At 40.6% G+C, this 27,815-nt stretch overlaps 1 protein-coding gene across 2 annotated transcripts in view; it reads left to right on the forward strand.

Annotated features, from left to right (window-relative positions):
* The window catches only part of kcnj16a (potassium inwardly rectifying channel subfamily J member 16a), a 29,240-nt gene extending 17,630 nt beyond the window's left edge, over positions 1 to 11,610 (forward strand). For both annotated transcript variants that reach the window (XM_075457078.1, XM_075457079.1), the window contains exon 2: positions 9,893 to 11,610. In XM_075457078.1, coding sequence (XP_075313193.1) covers positions 9,903 to 11,105 — 1,203 coding nt within the window. In that variant the 5' untranslated portion in view covers positions 9,893 to 9,902 and the 3' untranslated portion in view covers positions 11,106 to 11,610. The remainder of the gene's footprint in view (positions 1 to 9,892) is intronic.
* The last annotated feature ends 16,205 nt before the right edge of the window (positions 11,611 to 27,815 follow it).

The raw sequence follows: 27,815 nt of genomic DNA on the forward strand, positions 1-27,815 counted from the left end.
AAGCCGGGGGCGCTGTTGCGTTATTCTACCTTTAAGGCCGGGAAAGCGTACACGTCTTTTTTCCTGTATAAGGTTGTTTGCACCAATTATTGACCTCTGCGCCAATGAAATGCATTATAATAGACACGTGAGAGTGTCGTCATGTTCCTCGTGTCATTGTTTTGAAGTTAAGTTACATCGAACAAGCATGGAGGACTTTCAGTGGGAAGACATTTCAGACGGGAGCGATTGTGAGGAGTTTCTTGGCTTTGATGATGCTGATGAACGTGCTGACCCAACTGATGGAGATTTATGGCGAGCACATATGTTTGAGGATGACGGTAACGACGAGGATGATTTTGCAGGGTTTGAATGTGAGGTGCACCGAAATGAAAATTTGTGGCCGAAACCGAAACCGAATAATAATTAATCACTTGGCCGAATACCGAAACCGAAACCGAATATTACAGTTCAGTTAAGTTAACAAAAGTTAGATTTTTCACCAGTTTTAAATATTGCTTAAATCTACGCCTTACAATAAATGTTTAGACATGTTTTTCAAAGAAAATAAATGTTTATTTGAAATCTTCAAAAGTTATTACTAATAACTAGAGATAAGTTTAATTAATTCCCATTTTCAATTCATTCTGGAGTTTTTTTCATTCATTTCATACAACAACAAAAAATACAACATATTATAAACGCGTTCCAACACAAAAATGTAAAAACATGGAATATAACAAATTATCTGAGTGTCCTTTTTGGCATAGAGTCTAGGTACCTGCTCCTTCAGGAACAGTGGCAGCATTTTTTGTAGTTTGTGTGTTTTTCCTTTTAGTGATATTTTAGACTGAAACTACTACGGTGAGAAGACAATTCAACTTGGCTGTAAATGCAGGAGTTTTTTAAAAATGTATTTTGAAATACATGCTTTTATGTTGAAACAAATAAAACAGGAAGTAGCGCCGGTTAGCTCCGTTAGCTTCACACAGAGACCGAGGAGCACCTGTAGCGTGATGTTACCTGCTGGTTTATTTTTATTTCATCACTCCATACTTTGTGGTGTTTGCTGTAACTGTGTGAATGTGATGCAGAGGAGACGTGGAAGTTAAAGAATCCTAGTTCTGACCGTGCAGATTGTCTCTGGGGAATGACTCTGCCGTTGGTTGAGAAGCAGCTAAAGTGGCCAGTATTACTTTGATTATTTATTGGTACTAGCGACCTGCTAAGAATGCTATTTCTTTAATGATTACAACAACTAATGTTGTCTTTTATTTTGTTTACTTGAACATTTAGTTCTACGGTGTTGATGTGGCGTTTGTGAGAAGAACCGGAGTCTCGCATTGAATCAATGGGCGGCATATTGGCAGAGTTTACAGATGAGTTTGGTTCTGTCGACTCCACCGTCTGTGGATAATTTTGCGTCACCACTATTCGGCCTCCGATTCGGCCACTCATTTGGCTTTCGGCCGAAAGCCGAATGTGGTTTTTTTTGCGTTTTCGGCCGAATATTTTCGGTTGCCGAATATTCGGTGCACCTCTAGTTTGAATGTGAGTGGAAGACTGACACTTAGGGATGGGAATTGAGAAGATTTTTACAATTACAATTCCATTTTCGAGTCTGCTTAACGATTCAGTTCTTTATTGGTTCTCAATTGGTTGGGAAACAGTCGCTTAGCATCAACTTTGTTTAGTTTAGAAGTAACACGAGTCGTGACCTTACAAACCCAACAACGGTGAGGTCCACATTGGTCTATCCTGGCCTGGGTAACTTAACTCTTCCTGCTCTGGTGAAAGGAGAAGCTGGAGGTAGAGGTGAACTGGGGGTAGTACCACCAGCCTCTGGCTCTGAGCCAGTCAGGCTCTGTCTCTCATGATTTCATCTAAATGTAATGCCTGAGAAGGCATTCATTTAGCCTTAACCGTTACTAACAGCAGCTTTTACAATCAGGCAAATGGAGCTAACATGAGAGGCAGTGTTAGTTAGTTAGTTAGCTGCAGTGTTAGCCGAGGACATGCTAACGTTGCTAACGTTGCTAACGTTGCTGGGTTCAGATTCACCAACGTTAGTCCGGAGCAGATCGAAAACGCGACATTCATTCATAGTTATTGCATGTTGGTAGTATTTCCTCCCTTTGGTGAAATATTCACTTTGCAAGTTGCCCTGTTGTCGTCTTTTTTAGGGATGTGTAACCAAACTTTCGAGCGTTCGTACCGCTTGGGCGCCATGTTTACTGTTGGCTGCGCTGGACTCGCCACGCAACGCTGCGTGGCGAGTCCAGCGCCCACTGGAATCGATAAGGGAATCGTTTGCACAATCGCCAAAACGATTCCAAGGAATTGAAACACTGGGAACCGGTTCTCAACAAGAACCGGTTCTCGATTCCCATCCCTGGTGACAATCACCACCGTAATCAACGGAGAAATTTCAACTGCACACCAGGGGTGAAAGTCGATTCACCTGCAGATGCCACACCGTTGCAGGCATTTAATCATATTTTTACTGAGGAGCTTTGGGTGCTTTGGAAAAACTTCAGGTTTTAGGGGGTCTTTCTGAAACCGCCCACAGGTTTTCCAGGCGTTTTAGGCCTAAATGGGTTAATAAGCGTTGGACTGGTTTGGCTGAAGGTGACCCCGATGACCAGGCGATCCCCGATGGAAGCGTGGACGCCTGCATGGAACATGTTGGCAGCTTCAGGGCTGAAAACACACAAAAATACAACAGTGACTAACGTTTTTGTTTTTTTGGTTTTCCAGTCGGATGCTGCGCTTTTTTTCTCCCCTCGTCCATATCGGACTATTTACAAGGGGATTATGGGAAGCTAATAGGAAGTTATTCCTATGACCTCATGGAGTGAGCTCCATGTTCTGGCAGTGGGAGCGCCGGCTGTGGCCAGGAGAAAGTGGAGTCTGTCACCGGAGCCCGGTTCACTCAGTCAGATAGCGCTGATTCAAACCCCATTTGATTTGGGCGTGGAGGATGCTCTCAGTGGTTTGGCTGTGATTGATCCTTTCTTTGCCCATGATCGCACCGTGACACTATTCCAGTTTCCACATTCATTTTTCCCCTTGCTAACTAAGTCCAGTGCAGTCCTGTGGTACTTTCTTTATTGGCCCTCTGACAGCTCATCGACCTCCACCCAGAAAAAAAGAGATATCGGCCAACAACAGACCTTTGTATGAAAGGATCGTTGAATGTTTCAGGGAAAGTTTCATGTTCGACGTGCCAAAAGACATCCAGAAGTAGCAGGTATTCTAAAAGCCAAAACAGAGATGTTTTTAGCCTTTAATGCTGGTAAAACTCTACTTTTTAAGTAGATATTCCTCTCCAGCCTCGACCTAAAAGGAATCAGCCCACTGGAGAAAATCTGAATCTTATCAAGTATATTTGTCACATTGAGTATCTCATTACACTTGATATAAGACACAACTGCCTAACGAGCACCATTTCAGCCAGATATACACTGGAGAAAATGCCCCTCCAAAAATAAGTAAAAAAACAACAAATAAAAGACGTTTTTTCTTGAAATAAGCAAAAAAATCTGCCAATGGAACTAGTGAAAATCGGCTTGTCCAGATTTCTTGAAATAAAATGTGATATTTGGGACTTTTGAGATAAAAGTGATCTTGAAATTAGCTTAAAAACCTCTTCAAATGTAAAAAAAAAGCTTGTTTCATATGATATGTGACTCAAAACAATTTGTTTTCAAGACTTTTTCATTTAACAAGATATTCCAGATGTATTGTGTTAAAACAAGTCCCTATATCTGGCTGAAATGGTGCTTGTTAGGCAGTTGTGTCTGATATTAAGTGTAATGAGATACTCAATGAGACAAATATACTTGGTAAGACTTTGATTTTTTTCCAGATATAGGGACTTGTTTTAATACAATACATCTTAAATATCTTGTTAAGTGAAAAAGTCTTGAAAACAAATTGTTTTGAGTCACATATCACATGAAACAAGCTTTTTTTTTATTTGAAGAGGTTTTTAAGCTAATTTCAAGATCACTTTTATCTCAAAAGTCCCAAATATCACATCTTATTTCAAGAAATCTGGACAAGCCGATTTTCACTAGTTCCATTGGCAGATTTATTTGCTTATTTCAAGCAAAAACGTCTTTTATTTGTTGTTTTTTTTTATTTATATTTGGAGGGGCGTTTTGTTCCAGTGCAGTAGAGGCAGGATTAAGAGGCAGTAAATATATTTAGCTTTAGTTTAATTTGTTTGTTGCGTAAGAAAAAAGCCAAGTCAGTGGCATGGATGAGGACTCTTTGCAATGGATTCTGCATCTCCAGGCAACTAAGCCATTAAAATTAAACTTATTAAAGTAGCTGAAAGAGGCAGGAAAAAGAAAATCATACATGGTAAACATTCCCAGATTGCCATCTTTAAAAAATAGACCCTCAAGTTCAATCAGATGAGAAAGCTGCACGAGAGTCGAAACAAAAAAAAGGAAACACGTTATAACCCATCACGCAATAAAAGAGGGAAAAAAATAATTTTTTCCTTATTGTAAGTTGCTCTTATTGTCAGCAAAGCTCTGCTCGTTATGCTTTTCTATCAGAGAGGGGAGCGGGAGGTCGGAGATTTCCAGTGTTCGGTCGATGGTTTTAATACACGGAAGACTGCACTCTTAATTGTTTCCTCTAACAACAGCGGCTGGAAATAAAATGGTTGGAAAATAAGGCAAATGGCTGTTTTTCTGCATCGCACCAACAGGAAATCAAACGAATTCATTTGTGAAAAGATCGACTTTTTCCCCTGGACCGGCTGTGGAAACACATCCATGCGACCGTCAGTAGGTACCAGCAGCAGAGCCAGAAGGATAATCCTGTTCCACGTTTAGCCTGAACGTGGAGCTAAAGAAAGCCGCAGACGTTTGATTAAAGCCAAAAATAAAGCAAAGAAACTGGATTTCTGAGCCACGTTTGTGCTCGTCCGGTCTGCTCGTGACCTGCATTACTCCATCGACCCCAACCCAAGCAAACCTTTGGGTCAGTTAAAGGGACAGTTCGCCTCTTTAAAGGGATAGTTCGCCTCTTTAAAGGGACAGTTCGCCTCTTCTGACATGAAGCTGTGTAACATCCCATATCAGCAGCATCATTTCTGAACATCTTCTTCCCCCCTGCTGCGTCCTGTGAGCAGAGTTCCAGCCTCGTTTTGGTGCTGATGAAGGTAGTCCGGCTAGTTGGCTGGGCTTAAAAGATAAAGCGTTTTGCGTTTTGCTCTTTCAAAAGAGTAAAGGCCTCTGTATGCTTCTCCATCAATTAGTCCGTCCTTTGGAAGTTCTGTCGTGATGTCGGATACGCAGAGCAGTTCCCCTCCCGATCAGTAGGCGTCGCTACGCTAAACGACCCAATCTCGCGACGTCTATCGTGAAAGTCGTTGGCTGTGTTCGAAACCGCATACTACTCCTACTACTCATACTGACTTTTTTCCCGGATGCATACTAGATTCTCCGAAATGTTGGGTATGCATCATGAGGTTACTACTCATACTCAAACTACCCAAGATGCAACGTAACGTGACGTCGCCGATCGTCATTTCCTGTCAAAACGGCAGTTTCAAGCTAGCTACAACGAGGGTAGGTTCACTTCCTGTTTTCAAAACAAAAGCACCAATTGTATGGTAATGGCTTTCCCTATGATAAAAGGCAACGGGTATTTTATTTTGTGAAAATAACAGGAAGTGCGTTGCTCACTGCGGCTAGCTTTAGTAGCGCCGAATTCGTGGGAACAAAATTGTAAATAGCCGGTATTTTGTCAGGTTTTCAACACGTTGGGGATCTAAACGACTACTTTCTCACCTGAAAATGTTTCAAATGTTGCTAAAGTTTACAGAGTTTAGAGCTTAAGGGAAATCAGCTTCAGGCCGGCTGATTTCGGCTCGGGCAGGAGCGAAATGCATTGTGGTTAAACGCTCTGCATACTGTCTGATCGATGAGTATATAGTATGCAGTATGTAGTATGCAGTATGGAAGTATGCGGTTTCGAACACAGCCGTTGTTCACCTTCCGGCTCTGTTCCTCCTCACAGTGAACGATGGCGACCGAGAGAGAAAGACTGTTGTTGGAGTCGGAGCTCGTTGATGTTGAAATGCAAATAATTCTGACCAAATGTTGGCCGGCACACAGTAAACTCTTTCAAAAATGGCGGTGTTGTTGTTCTGACAGGAAGGAGCTAAACTGGGAAAGTGATTCCGGAAATGATGTTTTTAGCCGACCAATCACAACCCTTGAGGTCTCCGTCTCCTCAGCAGATACATAGGAGAGCGTCTCCGGGAGGGTCTCTGTAGGCGGCCATAAATCAGCCTTTATACATTTGCATCACAAAATGGTTCTCCAGGAAAAAGTCAGACCTCACAATCTCTTGGCCCTATTTTCTCTCCCTTCGTATCACTGTGAGGAGCGGAACGGAGCCGGAAGGTGAACAACGGCTGTGTTCGAAACCGCATACTTCCATACTGCAGACTACATACTGCATACTGCATACTACACACTGCATACTACATTCTACATACTCATCGATCATACAGTATGCAGAGCGTTTACCCACAATGCATTTCGCTCCTGCCCGAGCCGAAATCAGCCGGCCTGAAGCTGATTTCTCTTAAGCTCTAAACTCTGTAAACTTTAGCAACATTTGAAACATTTTCAGGTGAGAAAGTAGTCGTTTAGATCCCCAACGTGTTGAAAACCTGACAAAATACCGGCTGTTTACAATTTTGTTCCCACGAATTCGGCGCTACTAAAGCTAGCCGCAGTGAGCTAACGCACTTCCTGTTATTTTCACAAAATAAAATACCCGTTGCCTTTTATCATAGGGAAAGCCATTACCATACAATTGGTGCTTTTGTTTTGAAAACAGGAAGTGAACCTACCCTCGTTGTAGCTAGCTTGAAACTGCCGTTTTGACAGGAAATGACGATCGGCGACGTCACGTTACGTTGCATCTTGGGTAGTTTGAGTATGAGTAGTAACCTCATGATGCATACCCAACATTTAGGAGAATCTAGTATGCATCCGGGAAAAAAGTCAGTATGAGTAGTAGGAGTAGTATGCGGTTTCGAACACAGCCAACGACTTTCACGATGGACGTCGCGAGATTGGGTCGTTTAGCGTAGCGACGCCTACTGATCGGGAGGGGAACTGCTCTGCGTATCCGACATCACGACAGAACTTCCAAAGGACGGACTAATTGATGGAGAAGCATACAGAGGCCTTTACTCTTTTGAAAGAGCAAAACGCAAAACGCTTTATTTTTAAAACCCCAGCCAACTCGCCGGACTACCTTCATCAACACCAAAACGAGGCTGGAACTCTGCTCGCAGGACGCAGCAGGGGGGAAGAAGATGTTCAGAAATGATGCTGCTGATATGGGATGTTACACAGCTTCATGTCTAAAGTGGCGAACTGTCCCTTTAAAGAGGCGAACTGTCCCTTTAAACCATAAAACAACAAACTGCACCACTTTGAACTAAAGCTGACAAATTTCTGGGATAGATTTACACTTTAATCAGAAGGTAAACATTTGTTCCTACCGGTGATTATCACACAACCTAACGTGGCATCTTTAAATATATTTTCCTTTTTTCACAACCAACAGGCCACAAACACACAAAAAAGAAGAAAAATCTGATGATACATTAGCTAAATGCTGCAGCTCTGCTACCAGCCGAACTACCCGACTCTGTGCACGGATCTATACCATCTGCTCTCTGACCCACTTTCACTCGGCCAACTCCAAAACTCCTGAAATTAAACTCCGTTCCTGTCCCGATGCCGTTTGCATCCCTGCAGTGATGCGCTCGGATATTTCTGTGTGTGACTGAGTCTTTCTCATCAGTATCTGATTTAACTTAAGTCCTACCCGTCACCCACAAGTTGCCATGATTCTTTGACCTTCTGATGATTTATATCAGGGTCCATAAAAGTCTCTGGTAGAAGCAGAACTGAACCTGGTGAGAACCCAGAGAGTCCACGGGTGGATGAACCAAAAGCTCTGAAATCTGATAAAAGGACATGGCCATTTTATTATCAAAGTATAAGGGATGGTTACTTCTTTCTCATCACTTTGTCCCCCCTGGAATGGTGCAGCAGGGCAGAAAGACACTGGAAAACGAAGCTACCGACACCTTTAACTGCTTTAAGATAAAGGTTTAAAGTGGGGCTGGGCGAGTTAACTCGTTAATTATTTATTGCCGAGAAATATTTTATCACGCATTAATGCTGGTTTTATTGATTTATTGATTTATTTTTTAAATTTTAAATAAATAAAATTATTTTGGGCTTTTGTGCCTTTAATGGACAGTTCAGAGAAACAGGAAGCAGAGAGAGGGGGAACAATATGCAGCAAAGGGCCATCCGACGCAGGACTGGAACCGGGGCCAGCTGCAGCGAGGACTGTAGCCTCTGTACATGGGGCGCCTGCTCAGCCCACTACGCCACGGACCCCCCCTGTTTTATTATTTATTTTATTATTGTAAAAGGCTGCTGCTCACAGGCTTTTATTTTGTAAAAGTCTGTTGCTCACAGGCTTTTATTTTGTAAAAGTCTGCTGCTCACAGGCTTTTATTCTGTAAAAGTCTGTTGCTCACAGGCTTTTATTCTGTAAAAGTCTGTTGCTCACAGGCTTTTATTCTGTAAAAGTCTGTTGCTCACAGGCTTTTATTCTGTAAAAGTCTGTTGCTCACAGGCTTTTATTCTGTAAAAGTATGTTTCTTACAGGCTTTTATTTTGTAAAAGTCTGTTGCTCACAGGCTTTTATTTTTGTAAAAGTTTTTTTTAAGTGTTTAAAACCACAAATCTGGAGTCATTTTCGGAAACGGGACGATGTAACATTCATCAGTCTGTTGAAGTGACACCATGTAGTCATTCAGATAAGTATTTTTCAAGGGCTGGATGAGTTAACTCGCTAATTATTTAACAATGATAAATATTTTATCACGCATTAACGCAGTTTTTTAAAAAAAATCTTTTATTTATTTAAAAAAAATTATTATTGTAAAAGTCTGTTGCTCACAGGCTTTTATTTTGTAAAAATCTGTTGCTCACAGGCTTTTATTTTGTAAAAGTCTGTCGCTCACAGGCTTTTATTTTGTAAAAGTCTGTTGCTCACAGGCTTTTATTTTGTAAAAGTCTGTTGCTCACAGGCTTTTATTTTGTAAAAGTCTGTTGCTCACAGGCTTTTATTCTGTAAAAGTCTGCTGCTCACAGGCTTTTATTTTGTAAAAGTCTGCTGCTGTGGAACAGGAAAAGAAAGTAATCGGCGGAGCCACCAAACATGGAGAAGGGTACGGAACTTTTACTCGGCCATTTTCATGTTAAAGTTCTTCCAGACGGCGGAGTCGACAGAACCAAAGTCATCTGTAAACTCTGCCAAGTTGAATTGTCTTCTCAGCGTAGTAGTTCCAGTCTAAAATATCACTTAAAGGCAAAACACACAACTGATAGCAGCAAGTCATTCAAGGAAACAGACAGTGGAGCGAGGCTTCTACATAAAAACTACAGAAAGATGCTGATGTTAAAAGTGTGTTTGCACAACAAATGTTATGGCACTTTCATTCATATGGCAGCACATTTAAAATAAAGCTAAATGCTAAAAGCTATACGCTACTTTTGGATTCATTTCTGGATTCTGCGTACAAATGCGATTACTCGTGATTAATCAGGGAAATCATGTGATTAATTAGATTAAACATGTTAATCGTTGCCCAGCCCTAATTTAAAGGAAATGTTCTTTTATAGAAATAGAAAAATACTTTCTTTTTTATAAAAATTATAAAAATAATTATAAAATTATAATTATAAATTATAAAAAATGTATTTTATTTCTTTTTTTTTTACTGTGCGACATTTAACGCATCACCGATGAGCAAATCAACTAAACCCTTTTTCTACTTTCTCCACAGACTCCGAAAGATGTATAATCAATATAAATCCGTGAGACCCACCGATGAACTTGGTGAGAGGAAGAAAAAGCACCGCTACATGCGCAAAGAGGGGAACTGTAACGTGGTGTTCCGCCACGTTCCGGAGGACTGGCTGCTCTTTGTGACGGACATCTTCACCACCTTGGTGGAGATCAAGTGGAGGGTGATGTTCCTGATCTTCGCCCTGTCGTACATCCTGTCCTGGCTCATCTTCGGCCTCCTCTTCTGGGTCATAGCGATCACCCACGGCGACATCAGGGACCCCAACACCGCCCCCTGCGTGTACGAGGTGCGCAGCTTTACCGCCGCCTTCCTCTTCTCGCTGGAGACCCAAACCACCATCGGCTACGGCTTCAGGGGGATGTCCGACAACTGCATGGTCGCCATCGTCGTCGTCACCATCCAAGACGTCATTAGCTGCTTCATCGACACCTTCGTCATCGGGATCGCCGTCACCAAAATGGCCTCCGCCAGAAAGAGGGCGCAGACCGTGGGCTTCAGCAACTGCGCGGTCATCAACCTGCGGGACAGCCACCTGTGTCTCTCCTGGAGGATCGGCGATTTTCGCCGGAATCACCTGGTGGAGGGCAGGGCCTCCGCTCAGATCTTCCGCTCCAAATTGCACGCCACGGGGAAGGTTGACGTCACGTACGAGGACCTGGTAGTGCAGCACAGCGACATCATCCTGGTCTCACCAACCACCATCACCCACAGGATCGAGCCCAGCAGCCCGCTGTACAAAATGAATTTGGAGGATCTGCGGAAAGACGATTTCGAGCTGCTGGTGTCGTTCACCTACACCGACGACTCCACGGGGATGCTGCTCCAGACGCGCACGTCGTACTGCCCGGACGAGATCCTCTGGGGTCAGCTGTTCCAGGAGATGATCCGGGTCAACCGGAAGAACCACCGGGTGGACTACAACCTGTTCAACCACACCGTCAAGGTGCACGTGCCCATGGTCAGCGCCGAGAAGTTCGAGCACGAGAGGCAGCTGCGGCTCGCCGCTCGCCATTCGCCACGACCTTCGCCGAGATGTTTCCCGCGGTTCCAGCCGCAAAACCACCAAGAAAGTCATTTACGACCTCCATCCGTCACGGTGGAGCTCGTGGGCGAAGGCCAGCCGAAGCCAGAAGGTCAACATCAGGACACTTTGACTCTGCCGAACGAGCCGACAGGCGAAGAGAAATAGATCCGTGACCAGAGATGGGGACTCGGGTCGCTGCACTGTCACTTGGATTCGAGTCGCTGTTTTGATGACTTGACTTGAAAAAAAATGAAAAGACTCGAGACTCGACTCGGACTTGGAAGTCAAAGACTCGGCACTTGACTTGAGACACGATGACTTGAATGACTTGAGTGTTAAGCATCTAGCATAACGTCCAACTTTGTTCGTCATCTGAAGATCCATTCTGACCAGGAAGTGCTCGTTAAATTAGCTAATATTATCCTGTTAGCCTAGCCGGTAGTTAGCTAACGTTAGCTTGATATGATACGGGGTGGACAGGTTGGACACATTGGCCAATGATGTTTACTGACAGTTACTTATATCTTTGTGTTTTCACTTTATTAAGATCAGATTCTGCAGGTAAAACTGCAATAATAAGGTGACTTGACTTTGACTTGACCAGGAATAAAATACTTGAGACTTGAAAGCTAAGACTTGGGACTTACTTGAGACTTGAAAGCTAAGACTTGAGACTGAAAGCTAAGACTTGGGACTTACTTGAGACTTGAAAGCTAAGACTTGAGACTTGAAAGCTAACACTTAAGACTTGAAAGCTAAGACTTGGGACTTACTTGAGACTTGAAAGCTAAGACTTGAGACTTGACAGTTAAGACTTGGGACTTACTTGAGACTTGAAAGCTAACACTTGAGACTTGAAAGCTAACACTTGAGACTTGAAAGCTAAGACTTGGGATTTACTTGAGACTTGAAAGCTAAGACTTGAGACTTGACAGTTAAGACTTGGGACTTACTTGAGACTTGAACGCTAAGACTTGAGACTTACTTGAGACTTGAACGCTAAGACTTGAGACTTACTTGAGACTTGAAAGCTAAGACTTGGGACTTACTTGAGACTTGAAAGCTAAGACTTGAGACTTGAAAGCTAAGACTTGGGACTTACTTGAGACTTGAAAGCTAAGACTTGAGACTTGACAGTTAAGACTTGGGACTTACTTGAGACTTGAAAGCTAAGACTTGAGACTTGACAGTTAAGACTTGGGATTTACTTGAGACTTGAAAGCTAAGACTTGAGACTTGACAGTTAAGACTTGGGACTTACTTGAGACTTGAACGCTAAGACTTGAGACTTACTTGAGACTTGAACGCTAAGACTTGAGACTTACTTGAGACTTGCACATGTGTGACTTGGTCCCATCTCTATCCGTGACCTTCGACGCCTTCCAAACACTCCTCGCCAACCGTCGCCAGGAGCCATTTTCAGCAGGAATATTGAGGACATTCACTCATCTGACACCAAGAATCCTGAAAGTTACCACCCGTGTTCTTACAGATAATTTGTCAACCAACCAAAAAAGTTAGCTGTGAGTTTCAAAATGTTTCAGATTAAACATCTGAGGAGACATTTTAGTCGTGGACTAGAGACTTTTTACATTTTCATACATAAACACCAAGATGTTGTAGTTCTGGGGGAAGGTTCGGGGTTGTATCGCTGCTCTGTGGCGATAATGTACTATGATAATAAAAAGAAGAAAACTTGATGCTATTTTTGATGTCACAGAGGCTCACTGCAATGGTGATAAATAAACTATTTTGATCAGAAACTGACTATTTATAGAAACTAAAACTTCAGTTTAATTTGAAGGAAAAATGTGTGTTTTATATATTAAGTGGAATTGTTTGTTTTTAAATAAATAAATCTCCCGATTTATATATATACATTACTTTAAAACAAATCATTACTTTAATATGTCTGTAGGCTAAACAGTCATCAGTGAAGATGTTAAGATGGAATAAATTATTGATGTCTTGAGTTGGATCTTGATTTATTTGGTTGAGCAATCAGTTTACAGTGACAAATTCTTCTCTTTTTGGTCTTATTTAGATGTTTAAAACAGGCTTTGAACTACGTACCTACTGGTCTAAGCACAGTGGCTCTTTGGCTGTGTTCGAAACCGCATACTGCATACCACATACTACATACTACATACTACATACTGCATACTACATACTACATACTACATACTACATACTACATACTGCATACTACATACTGCATACTGCATACTGCATACTACATACTGCATACTACATACTAAATACTACATACTACATACTGCATACTACATACTACATACTGCATACTACATACTACATACTGCATACTGCATACTACATACTGCATACTACATACTACATACTGCATACTACATACTACATACTGCATACTGCATACTACATACTGCATACTACATACTACATACTACATACTGCATACTACATACTGCATACTACATACTACATACTGCATACTGCATACTTCATACCGCATACTACATACTGCATACTACATACTGCATACTACATACTACATACTGCATACTGCATACTGCATACTGCATACTACATACTACATACTACATACTGCATACTACTTACTACATACTACATACTGCATACTACTTACTACATACTACATACTGCATACTGCATACTGAATACTACATACTACATACTGCATACTGCATACTACATACCGCATACTACATACTGCATACTACATACTGCATACTACATACTACATACTGCATACTGCATACTGCATACTGCATACTACATACTGCATACTATATACCGCATACTACATACTGCATACTACATACTGCATACTACATACTGCATACTGCATACTGCATACTACATACTACATACTACATACTGCATACTACTTACTACATACTACATACTACATACTGCATACTACTTACTACATACTACATACTGCATACTGCATACTGCATACTACATACTACATACTGCATACTGCATACTACATACTACATACTACTTACTACATACTACATACTGCATACTGCATACTGCATACTACATACTACATACTGCATACTACTTACTACATACTAAATACTGCATACTGCATACTGCATACTACATACTACATACTGCATACTGCATACTACATACTGCATACTACTTACTACATACTGCATACTACTTACTACATACTACATACTGCATACTGCATACTACATACTACAAACTACATACTGCATACTACATACTGCATACTACATACTACATACTGCATACTACTTACTACATACTACATACTGCATACTGCATACTGCATACTACATACTACATACTGCATACTGCATACTACATACTACATACTACATACTACATACTACATACTGCATAATACATACTGCATACTGCATACTGCATACTACATACTACATACTGCATACTGCATACTGCATACTACATACTACATACTACATACTACATACTGCATACTGCATACTACATACTGCATACTACATACTGCATACTACATACTACATACTACATACTGCATACTGCATACTGCATACTACATACTGCATACTACATACTACATACTGCATACTACATACTACATACTGCATACTACATACTGCATACTGCATACTACATACTACATACTGAATACTACATACTGCATACTGCATACTACATACTACATACTGCATACTACATACTGCATACTACATACTACATACTACATACTGCATACTGCATACTGCATACTACATACTGCATACTACATACTACATACTGCATACTACATACTACATACTGCATACTACATTCTACAAACTGCATACTACATACTACATACTGCATACTGCATACTACATACTGCATACTACATACTACATACTGCATACTGCATACTACATACTGCATACTACATACTACATACTGCATACTGCATACTGCATACTACATACTGCATACTACATACTGCATACTGCATACTACATACTACATACTACATACTACATACTACATACTGCATACTACATACAACATACTGCAGACTACATACTACATACTACATACTGCATACTACATACTACATACTACATACTACATACTACATACTGCATACTGCATACTACATACTACATACTGCATACTACATACTACATACTACATACTACATACTACATACTGCATACTGCATACTGCATACTACATACTGCATACTGCATACTGCATACTACATACTACATACTGCATACTACATACTGCATACTGCATACTACATACTACATACTACATACTACATACTACATACTGCATACTACATACTACATACTACATACTGCATACTACATACTACATACTGCATACTGCATACTGCATACTACATACTGCATACTACATACTACATACTGCATACTGCATACTACATACTACATACTGCATACTGCATACTGCATACTGCATACTACATACTGCATACTGCATACTACATACTACATACTACATACTGCATACTACATACTACATACTGCATACTACATACTACATACTACATACTGCATACTGCATACTGCATACTGCATACTACATACTGCATACTACATACTACATACTACATACTGCATACTGCATACTACATACTGCATACTGCATACTACATACTACATACTACATACTGCATACTGCATACTACATACTGCATATTACATTCTACATACTGCATACTGCATACTACATACTACATACTACATACTGCATACTGCATACTGCATACTACATACTGCATACTACATACTACATACTACATACTACATACTGCATACTGCATACTACATACTGCATACTGCATACTACATACTACATACTGCATACTGCATACTGCATACTACATACTGCATACTTCTTACTACATACTACATACTACATACTGCATACTACTTACTACATACTACATACTGCATACTGCATACTGCATACTACATACTACATACTGCATACTGCATACTACATACTACATACTACTTACTACATACTACATACTGCATACTGCATACTGCATACTACATACTACATACTGCATACTACTTACTACATACTAAATACTGCATACTGCATACTGCATACTACATACTACATACTGCATACTGCATACTACATACTGCATACTACTTACTACATACTGCATACTACTTACTACATACTACATACTGCATACTGCATACTACATACTACAAACTACATACTGCATACTACATACTGCATACTACATACTACATACTGCATACTACTTACTACATACTACATACTGCATACTGCATACTGCATACTACATACTACATACTGCATACTGCATACTACATACTACATACTACATACTACATACTACATACTGCATACTACATACTACATACTGCATACTACATACTACATACTGCATACTGCATACTGCATACTACATACTACATACTACATACTACATACTGCATACTACATACTACATACTGCATACTACATACTACATACTACATACTACATACTACATACTGCATACTACATACTGCATACTACATACTGCATACTACATACTACATACTGCATACTACATACTACATACTGCATACTACATACTACATACTGCATACTACATACTACATACTGAATACTACATACTACATACTGCATACTACATACTACATACTGCATACTACATACTGCATACTACATACTGCATACTACATACTGCATACTGCATACTGCATACTACATACTGCATACTACATACTACATACTGCATACTACATATTACATACTGCATACTACATTCTACAAACTGCATACTACATACTACATACTGCATACTGCATACTACATACTGCATACTACATACTACATACTGCATACTGCATACTACATACTGCATACTACATACTACATACTGCATACTGCATACTGCATACTACATACTGCATACTGCATACTACATACTACATACTACATACTACATACTACATACTGCATACTACATACAACATACTGCATACTACATACTACATACTACATACTGCATACTACATACTACATACTACATACTACATACTGCATACTACATACTACATACTGCATACTACATACTGCATACTACATACTACATACTACATACTGCATACTGCATACTGCATACTACATACTGCATACTGCATACTACATACTACATACTGCATACTACATACTGCATACTGCATACTACATACTACATACTACATACTACATACTGCATACTGCATACTACATACTACATACTGCATACTGCATACTACATACTACATACTGCATACTGCATACTGCATACTACATACTGCATACTACATACTACATACTGCATACTGCATACTACATACTACATACTGCATACTGCATACTGCATACTGCATACTGCATACTGCATACTACATACTACATACTGCATACTACATACTACATACTGCATACTACATACTACATACTACATACTGCATACTGCATACTGCATACTGTATACTACATACTGCATACTACATACTACATACTACATACTACATACTGCATACTGCATACTACATACTGCATACTGCATACTACATACTACATACTACATATTGCATACTGCATACTACATACTGTATATTACATTCTACATACTGCATACTTTATACTACATACTACATACTACATACTGCATACTGCATACTGCATACTACATACTGCATACTACATACTACATACTACATACTACATACTGCATACTGCATACTACATACTGCATACTGCATACTACATACTACATACTGCATACTGCATACTGCATACTACATACTGCATACTACATACTACATACTGAATACTACATACTACATACTGCATACTACATACTACATACTGCATACTACATACTGCATACTACATACTACATACTACATACTGCATACTGCATACTGCATACTACATACTGCATACTACATACTACATACTGCATACTACATACTACATATTGCATACTACATTCTACAAACTGCATACTACATACTACATACTGCATACTGCATACTACATACTGCATACTACATACTACATACTGCATACTGCATACTACATACTGCATACTACATACTACATACTGCATACTGCATACTGCATACTACATACTGCATACTACATACTGCATACTGCATACTACATACTACATACTACATACTACATACTACATACTGCATACTACATACAACATACTGCATACTACATACTACATACTACATACTGCATACTACATACTACATACTACATACTACATACTGCATACTACATACTACATACTGCATACTACATACTACATACTACATACTACATACTGCATACTGCATACTGCATACTGCATACTGCATACTGCATACTACATACTACATACTGCATACTACATACTGCATACTGCATACTACATACTACATACTACATACTACATACTGCATACTGCATACTACATACTACATACTACATACTACATACTGCATACTACATACTACATACTGCATACTGCATACTGCATACTGCATACTGCATACTGCATACTACATACTACATACTGCATACTGCATACTACATACTACATACTGCATACTGCATACTGCATACTGCATACTACATACTGCATACTGCATACTACATACTACATACTACATACTGCATACTACATACTACATACTGCATACTACATACTACATACTACATACTGCATACTGCATACTGCATACTACATACTGCATACTACATACTACATACTACATACTACATACTGCATACTGCATAGTACATACTGCATACTGCATACTACATACTACATACTACATACTGCATACTGCATACTACATACTGCATATTACATTCTACATAGTGCATACTGCATACTACATACTACATACTACATACTGCATACTGCATACTGCATACTACATACTGCATACTACATACTACATACTACATACTACATACTACATACTGCATACTGCATACTACATACTGCATACTGCATACTACATACTACATACTGCATACTGCATACTGCATACTACATACTGCATATTACATTCTACATACTGCATACTGCATACTGCATACTACATACTACATACTACAAACTACATACTGCATACTGCATACTGCATACTGCATACTACATACTACATACTACAAACTACATACTGCATACTACATACTACATACTACATACTGCATACTGCATACTGCATACTACATACTGCATACTGCATACTACATACTACATACTACATACTGCATACTGCATACTGCATACTACATACTGCATACTGCATACTACATACTACATACTGCATACTGCATACTGCATACTACATACTGCATATTACATTCTACATACTGCATACTGCATACTGCATACTTCCATACTGCAGACTACATACTACATACTGCATACTCATCGATCAGACAGTATGCAGAGTGTTTACCCACAATGCATTTGGCTCCTGCCCAAGCCGAAATCAGCCGGCCTGAAGCTGATTTCTCTTAAGCTCTAAACTCTGTAAACTTTAGCAACATTTGAAACATTTTCAGGAGAGAAAGTAGTCGTTTAGATCCCCAACGTGTTGAAAACCTGACAAAATACCGGCTGTTTACAATTTTGTTCCCACAAATTCGGCGCTACTAAAGCTAGCCGCAGTGAGCAACGCACTTCCTGTTATTTTCACAAAATAAAATACCCGTTGCCTTTTATCATAGGGAAAGCCATTACCATACAATTGGTGCTTTTGTTTTGAAAACAGGAAGTGAACCTACCCTCGTTGTAGCTAGCTCGAAACTGCCGTTTTGACAGGAAATGACGATCGGCGACGTCACGTTACGTTGCATCTTGGGTAGTTTGAGTATGAGTAGTAACCTCATGATGCATACCCAACATTTAGGAGAATCTAGTATGCATCCGGGAACTTCTGCTTACTCAAACTCGCATACTAACTCAGAAAGTTAGTATGAGTAGTAGGAGAAGTAGGAGAGGTATTTTATTTCGAACACAGCCGTGGTCTTGGCCCTGAAACCAAGGTCAAAGTGCTTTACAGCAGGTAATAAATAAAGAGAAGAATAAGTAAAAACAAATAAAAACTAGAAAGCTGCAAGCAGCTGTGAGCGGGACCGAGGTGTGCGTACGTTGGGGCATGCGCTGGACGTTGGAGCCGCAGCTCTTCCCACACGCACGATACCCTCATCGTATGTATGAGCACATAATAACCCCAATGCGGAGGGGTTATTGAAAAATTCTAGGGGGCGCCACTGAGCCATTTTGCTCCGCCCACACACGATTCCCTTCACATACATACGAGGTCGTCAGGGTGGACGTGTGTGCCAAGTTTCATGACTTTGCGATGATGATAAGGCTTTCAAATCACAAACGCCATCACACGATTTTCACCGCCTGGCCACGCCCACACCGTTCAGAGTTTGGAAAAGTTTCTCCATGATTTTTTCCCCCGTGTCTTAACAGTAACCTGGCCATATTTGGAGCCATTACCATTAAATCTGTAGGAGGAGTTCAAGAAATTGTGAGTTGTGGAAAAAAAAAAGACTTTTCCGACCACCAGCAGGTGGCGCTGTAGGTGAATATCACCATTCTGTTTGTGCTCGTTCAGGCTGGGTCCACCAATCACCGTATGAAGTTTGGGACAAATTGGATAATGTATGTGGAAGTTATAAGCGTATTCATTTTTTGTGGCGAGTGATGGCGAGTAGGGATGGGAATCGAACATAGGTTATTGTTGAGAACCGGTTCCCAGTGTTTCAATTCCTTGGAATCGTTTGGCCATTTTGCAAACGATTCCCTACTTAAAATTCCAGTGGGCGCGAATGACGTCACCACGCAATGTTGCGTGGCGAGTCCAGCGCAGCCAGCAGTCAGCAGTAAACATGGCGCCCAAGCGGTACAAACGCTCGAAAGTTTGGTTACACATCCCTAAAAAAGACGACAACAGGGCAACTTGCAAAGTGAATATTTCACCAAAGGGAGGAAATACTACCAACATGCAATAACTATGAATGAATGATTAACGTCGGTGAATCTGACCCCAGCAACGTTAGCAACGTTAGCAACGTTAGCATGTCCTCGGCTAACACTGCAGGTAACTAACTAACAAACACTGCCTATCATGTTAGCAGCATTTGCCTGATTGTAAAAGCTGCTGTTAGTAACGGTTAAGGTTAAATGAATGCCTTCTCAGGCATTACATTTAGATTAAATCATGAGAGACAGAGCCTGACTGGCTCAGAGCCAGAGGCTGGTGGTACTACCCCCAGTTCACGTTGTCAAGATTATTGGTATTTAAATTACTTTATAATTAAATGGGTCTGGATTATTTAAAATTGTTTCGGTATCTGAGCATTTTATTTTAAAAAGCTGTCTGTAAGTCCGTTCGGCTGCTGGCTTTGTCTATCGCAGCAGTAGTTACCCAGATCATAGACAGGAGCACAGCCCATTGGTAAGTAGAAGCTGTTAACAAAGAGTCGTTTAGATTAAGAATAAACGTGTGCTGTTCATGTTTACCACCCTTTGGTGTATTATGTGTTTAGTGGATTACAAGCTAAATGGCAAGGCGATTTATTTGTTAAACGTTATGATAGTTTAAATGCAGTGGTGTCAAAAGTACACACATTTGTTACTTAAGTAGAAGTATAGATACTGCAGTTTAAAAACACTTTGGTAAAAGTTGAAGTATCAACTTGACCTTTTTACTTAAGTAAAAGTGAAAAAGTATGTGCTCCAAAACCTACTTAAAGTATAAAAGTATAAAGTAACCTTTAAATATTTTTTCTTTTAAAACCCACACACAAAAAGGTAGATGCCACTATATGAATTGCAAGCTTAATTTGAAAACTGATTAGTTCTACATGTGGCTCAAGACAACAATCATAAAACCATTACTGTCAAAGACAAAGTCACTCAAGGAGCATGTTCTTTCTCAAACTTTATTGGAATTCAGTCCCATCAAAAAAAAAACAAAAAAAAGTCTTACTGCCTGAAAAAATATATAACTATGCCAGTTGTTATTCCGAAAACATCAGAGGCAAGGCTAACGCCTTTGACAATTGTTAGCTGCTAACCGGGCATGTCTTGGCATGTTCCTATGCTAGCCAAGCTGCAGCAAAAAATATCAATTATCAGTTCACAGTTCGGTGGTAACAAAGAATAAGCTTATATTTTAACTCTACATGTTTTTTCAAATTGGAGGGAGAGTTCTTAAACGCCAAAATTATGTGGGTCTTGGGTGTGCAGAGTTTACATTGCACATTACATTGAGTCATTTTTGCACCTGACTATTTTGAAAAAGGATAGTGCCAAGGATGAGGAAGGTCTTGTTGGTCTCCGTCTCCATCTCCCGATACGCTCTCGCCTGTGTCCGACCTTTCAGACATTTCGCCATCTTTTTCTGAATCTTTTTCTGAATCGGACATTTTGCGTGGCAGCTTCGCGTTTGCAGTTAGTTGTAGAACACCTGCTCGCTTCTGACGAATGACGATTTAATTTGACGAATAGCCTAACCAATGAGTGTTTGCGTTATATGATTCATCCAATTACACTCGTTCTCACTAGGTGTGGATGGCGCACATGACGTGAAATACATAAACATTAAACTGAAGCCAAGAGTTAAAAAAAAAAAACTGAAGCCAAGAGTAACGAGGCTGTTTGTATTGAAAATGTAAGGAATAGAAAGTACAGATACTTGTGTGAAAATGTAATGAGTAGAAGTAAGAAGTAGGCAGAAAAAAAGTAATAGAGTAAAGTACAGATACCTAAAAAGTGTACTTAAGTACAGTAACAAAGTATTTGTACTTCGTTACTTGACACCTCTGTTTAAATGTTATCTAGCGTTTGGTTAGCGCTCGGCTACTTCCGGTTAGCGTTGTCGGCTACTTCCTGCTAGATTTCGTGACGATTTAATTGTAAAATAATACAAGATAGTATTTACTTTTGGGTCTACTGTGTGTTATGTAATCCAAACATTCCTGTGATTAATGGAAATCATTTCATTGCTTATGTTTCTGTTTATTGAAATGAAAAAGCTATTTCAAAAAGTTATAATTTCATTAATATTATTACTTGGTTTGATTGTTTCAGGTTTATGACCTGTGGTCATTTGAATACAAATAAAAGAAGACATGAAAAACACGAGTTATAGCATTTGTGCTACCTGTCAAGGCTTTTCGGAGGGCTAAATTGTGAAGATCCGAACACACGTCCACCTCCAGCTTCTCCTTTCACCAGAGCAGGAAGAGTTAAATTACCCAGGCCAGGATAGACCAATGTGGACCTCACCGTTGTTGGGTTTGTGAGGTCATGACTCGTGTTACTTCTAAACTAAACAAAGTTGATGCTAATCGACCGGTTTGTTGTCCTTTTTCTCCAAATGAGAATCGATAAGGGAACCGACAAAGAACCGAATCGTTAAGCAGAATCGAACATGGAATTGGAATCGTAAAAATCTTATCAATTCCCATCCCTAATGGCGAGTCATCGAACTTTGAGAAGTCGCCACGGCCACGCCCTTTAAGTTTTGAAAAAGTTTCCCCATGAATCCCCCCCCCCCCATGTCTTAAGAGTAACCTGGCCAAGTTTTAAGTTTGCAGCATTAAATCTGTTGGAGGAGTTTGATCAAATGTGAGGTGTGGAAAAAAAAAGATGTGTCCAACCACCAGCAGGTGGCGCTATAGGTGGATGTCACTATTTTATATGTGCGCGTTCAGGCTGGGTCCAGCATTCACCGTATGAAGTTTGGGACAGATTGGATAATGTATGTGGGAGTTATAAGCAACTTCATTTTTGTGGCGAGTGATGGCGAGTCATCAAGCCGTCGCCATGGCCACGCCCTTTAAGTTTTGAAAAAGTTTCCCCGTGATTTCTCCCCCCATGTCTTAAGAGTAACCTGGCCAAGTTTGAAGCTTGTAGCATTAAATCTGTAGGACGAGTTCGATCTTAAGCAAGGCATGGAATCGGTCAAAAATGGCACCAAAACGCACTTTCCATCCAAAATGGCCGCCTTCCTGTGGACGTGGGACCATGGCGGCATGAGACTTTTTTGTGCGTCTGGGCATGATGAATGAGTGTACCGAATTTCGTTGTCCCACGCGAAACTAATCCTATTAAGGGGACCATTTTTAAGCATCCTAGGGGGCGCTACAGAGTCAATGAGCGACTCCCAAAAATATAAAGTTTAGATTCTTTCATGTCGGTCGACGACATGAGAATCCACACATTCTCCCTGTGAATGTGTGGATTCTCTCTGGCTTCCTCCCGCTGTCCAAAACATGCATGTTAGGTTTAGGGATGTTAACAGATGACCGTACAACCGATGGTTGACCGAATCAACGTCGTCCGGTTGGAAATTTTCTGCCGTCGGTTAAATAAATAAAAAATTTTAAAAAACTCACTATATCTTTAGAAATGTTATGTGAGCATGAGCCATCCCACGATGGAAGAACAACCGCAGCAGAGCTCACGTAGCGCCCTCCTCAGAGGTCCTCTCCGGTTGCAACTTGTACGCCGTACGGACATGACGGGTCCTGTCTGCGCAGTTAAAAAAAAAAAATCGCCACTATTAACCTAAATAAAGCCAATGTGGCTGCGTGTGGACTACGACATAATGATAATTGTAACACTGTAATGGCAAAAGACACAAATCAAATCAAATTTATTTGTATAAATTATTTTTCTACCCAAAACCCTTATTCCTCCACAAGTACGCCTAGAACTAGTGGTCAATGATTGGGGAAAATGTATAATACCAAGGGCACGAGCTAACATTGATTGTGTGGTGGGAGCCTAGCCAGTCTAAAATGGGGGCATAACTTGTTCCACGCGGCACAGAAAGACGCGCGACAGGACACAGATATCATAAATGGCACTTATAGAATTTTTGGTGACCGACTTTAAAGGAAAATGCTGGAAAGTTTCAAATTTACTATTTTCCCTGGTACATGTTCCCCAAAATCGATTTCTCACCTTGTTTACATTTGTCAGCCCGAGAGAGTAACATTCGCGAATGTTTGAAATTCAAGTTATACCGCTCTGGCTCTGCCTCCCTAGCGCCGCCATGTTCACTCAACATGACGTCAGAAATGCAAACATTTTTTCTACAGCAATGGAAGACACTTACGAACTGTCTTGGTCTGACTCGGACCCGGAGATAGAATGCGAAGTTTCGCCTGAGTCCGAGTCAGATCACGATCAGCCTCTCGATCCAAGCTATGTTAGCTTAGCCATCAGCCGAGATGGTCGGATAAGGCTGAAAATAAGGACGGACAAGTGGCTGTCGCAGCAGCCGCGACACCACCGCCAAATGCTAACGACTCACCGGTTGTATCCACGAGCCGCGAGGCGTTTCCGGACCCCATGCCCAACCTTGTGTACCGTATCCAGGCCTCCCGGCAGGTGACCTGCTTTCTCCATGGGAGACTTGGGAAGCGCTTCCGAAGAGCGATTCCCTCCTGTGCGGCGTGGGCGATCAGGGATAAATATGTCGCAGGACGGGACCTACAAGGGTTTCCTTCACGCCGACGAGGCAGTTGTAGACTCTCACTACATGTGAACATACATGTTGAAATAAAAATAATTTCTAATTCTACTATATACAGGTAGTATTCAATCATTGTGTATTTCCAAGTTACACTCTACACTTTGTTAGAGCACACTCCCGCCACACAAGTAGAATTTTATTTCCGCTGCACAAGTAGAATTGCATTTCTGACGTAAAATATGGCCGGATGTGGCTGAACATGGCTGCGCCCATGGCCAGAAGGGAAACAATCTGGGAGCGCAAGGTTATGGGTGGAATAATGTAAAACAGTGTGAGAAATCGATTTTGGAGGACAGGTGTCAGGGAAAATAGGAACAGTGAAATTTTCCGACGTTTTCCTTTAATCGACTAATGAGGCTCAGCGGTCGGTCAAGACTTTTTTTAAATTGCGACATCCCTAGTTAGGTTAATTGGTGTCTCTAAAATTGTCCTTACACTGGAAAAAATCTAAATCTTACCAAGTATATCTGTCTCATTTCTAGACAAAATATCTCATTTCCCTTAAAGGTAGGGTAGGAGATCCTGGATTCTGAGTCCAGCGAAGCTGCACTTTGAAAATACACCGGTCAAAAGTCCCAACCCTTTTCTTCACTTTCCCCCCGAAAACTTCGTGCACGAAGGTGCACGAGCGCTGTTCTGACAGCAAGCATTGATCGTTGCCGTATTTAGTATTTAGTATTTAGTATATGCTAACTATACGTTTAATAATGCTAGGTGCTAGCCAAGCTGGCTCTAGTTTAGCTTCTGGACGCGTAATTCGTTCACGGAGCAGGGTACGCGCACAGAGGGAGGGGAGGGGGGGGGTAGGGGCAGATTGCAGTTTGATAGACGCATCAGAATCCAATCATTGTGAACGGTCCGTTCAGTATGATTGGATACTGTTTTTCCTAGATTGTACGTTCTAGAGGCCACTAAAACTTTTCATATTTGTGTCAAAACTTTTAATTAATTGGTTGCAATGGGGGTGTGAAGAGTATTTCAAGCAATATGTAAAAAAATGCTCCAGAAAAAGATCCCCTACCCCGCCTTTGATGTGAGACACAACTGCCTAACAAGCACCATTTCATCCAGATATAGGGACTTGTTTTAATACAACACATCTGGAATATCTTGTTAAATGAAAAAGTCTTGAAAACATCTTATTTTGAGTCATATTTCACATGAAACAAGCTTTTTTTCTTCATTTGAAGAGGTTTTTAAGCTAATTTCAAGATCACTTTTAACTCAAAAGTCCCAAATATCACATTTTATTTCAAGAAATCTTGACCAGCCGATTTTCATGAGTTCCACTGGCAGATTTATTTGCTTATTTCAAGCAAAAACATCTTTTATTTGTTGTTTTTTTTACTTATTTTTGGAGGGGCGTTTTTTCCAGTGTGGTGTTGGTTAAAAGACGAGCAGCAGCGTTCTGCACCAGCTGAAGAGCGAATGAGAGAAGACCGGGAGACGCCGACATGAAGTGAAGTGCGATAGTAAATAAATGTCTTTCAACGCTGTTGCTGTTGCATGAAAGCGGGCCGACAGCAGACATGGAGACCACACAATCCCCTCCAGAGCAGCTCTCAGTCGGAGCTTTGTGTCCTTCGTGTCGTCAGATTTCCAGTGTAAAGTTTAAAGTTTAGCCGTGCTGATGGTAAATAAGCAGAAGTCATGGAGGTGCCAGCTGGCGTGTCCCTTATTGTGAGTGCCGTCATCACAGTTTATACAAAACACAGCGAAAATTTTCCGTTTACTTTGTGTTTGTGCTGCCGGAATTATTCACAACTTCAACACATTTTAAGGCAATTTTTTTTTCATTGCAAAAGCAATCAAAGAAGAGGGGAAGAAAGAGAAATATAAAACAATTTAGAGGATTTATAGCGTTACGCTTTAAGGCGAGACACGGCGGGTAAAACAGGGATTTTTCAGGCAGTGGTTCATTTTTAGATTTTGGGCCAGTCTGCTCCTTCATATGTGTTATTTCAAAACATAAATTAAAATGTTTATTTCATCACATTTTGTTTAATCGCGGCAGTACGTTTCGCCCAAATTTACCAAAATGAATTCCCCTATTTAAATCGGAAAAGGGTGGAATGCCCTCTCCGGGTCGGGAATGAGATCCTTCCCCAAGTGGAGGAGTTCAAGTATCTCGGGGTCTTGTTCACGAGTGAGGGTCGAATGGAGCAGGAGATTGACAGACGGATCGGTGCGGCGTCTGCAGTGATGCGGGCTCTGCACCGGCCCGTCGTGGTGAAGAAGGAGCTGAGCCAGAAGGCCA

The sequence above is a fragment of the Odontesthes bonariensis genome, chromosome 23 (genome assembly GCF_027942865.1).
Source record: "Odontesthes bonariensis isolate fOdoBon6 chromosome 23, fOdoBon6.hap1, whole genome shotgun sequence".
NCBI classification, from domain to species: Eukaryota; Metazoa; Chordata; class Actinopteri; order Atheriniformes; family Atherinopsidae; genus Odontesthes; species Odontesthes bonariensis.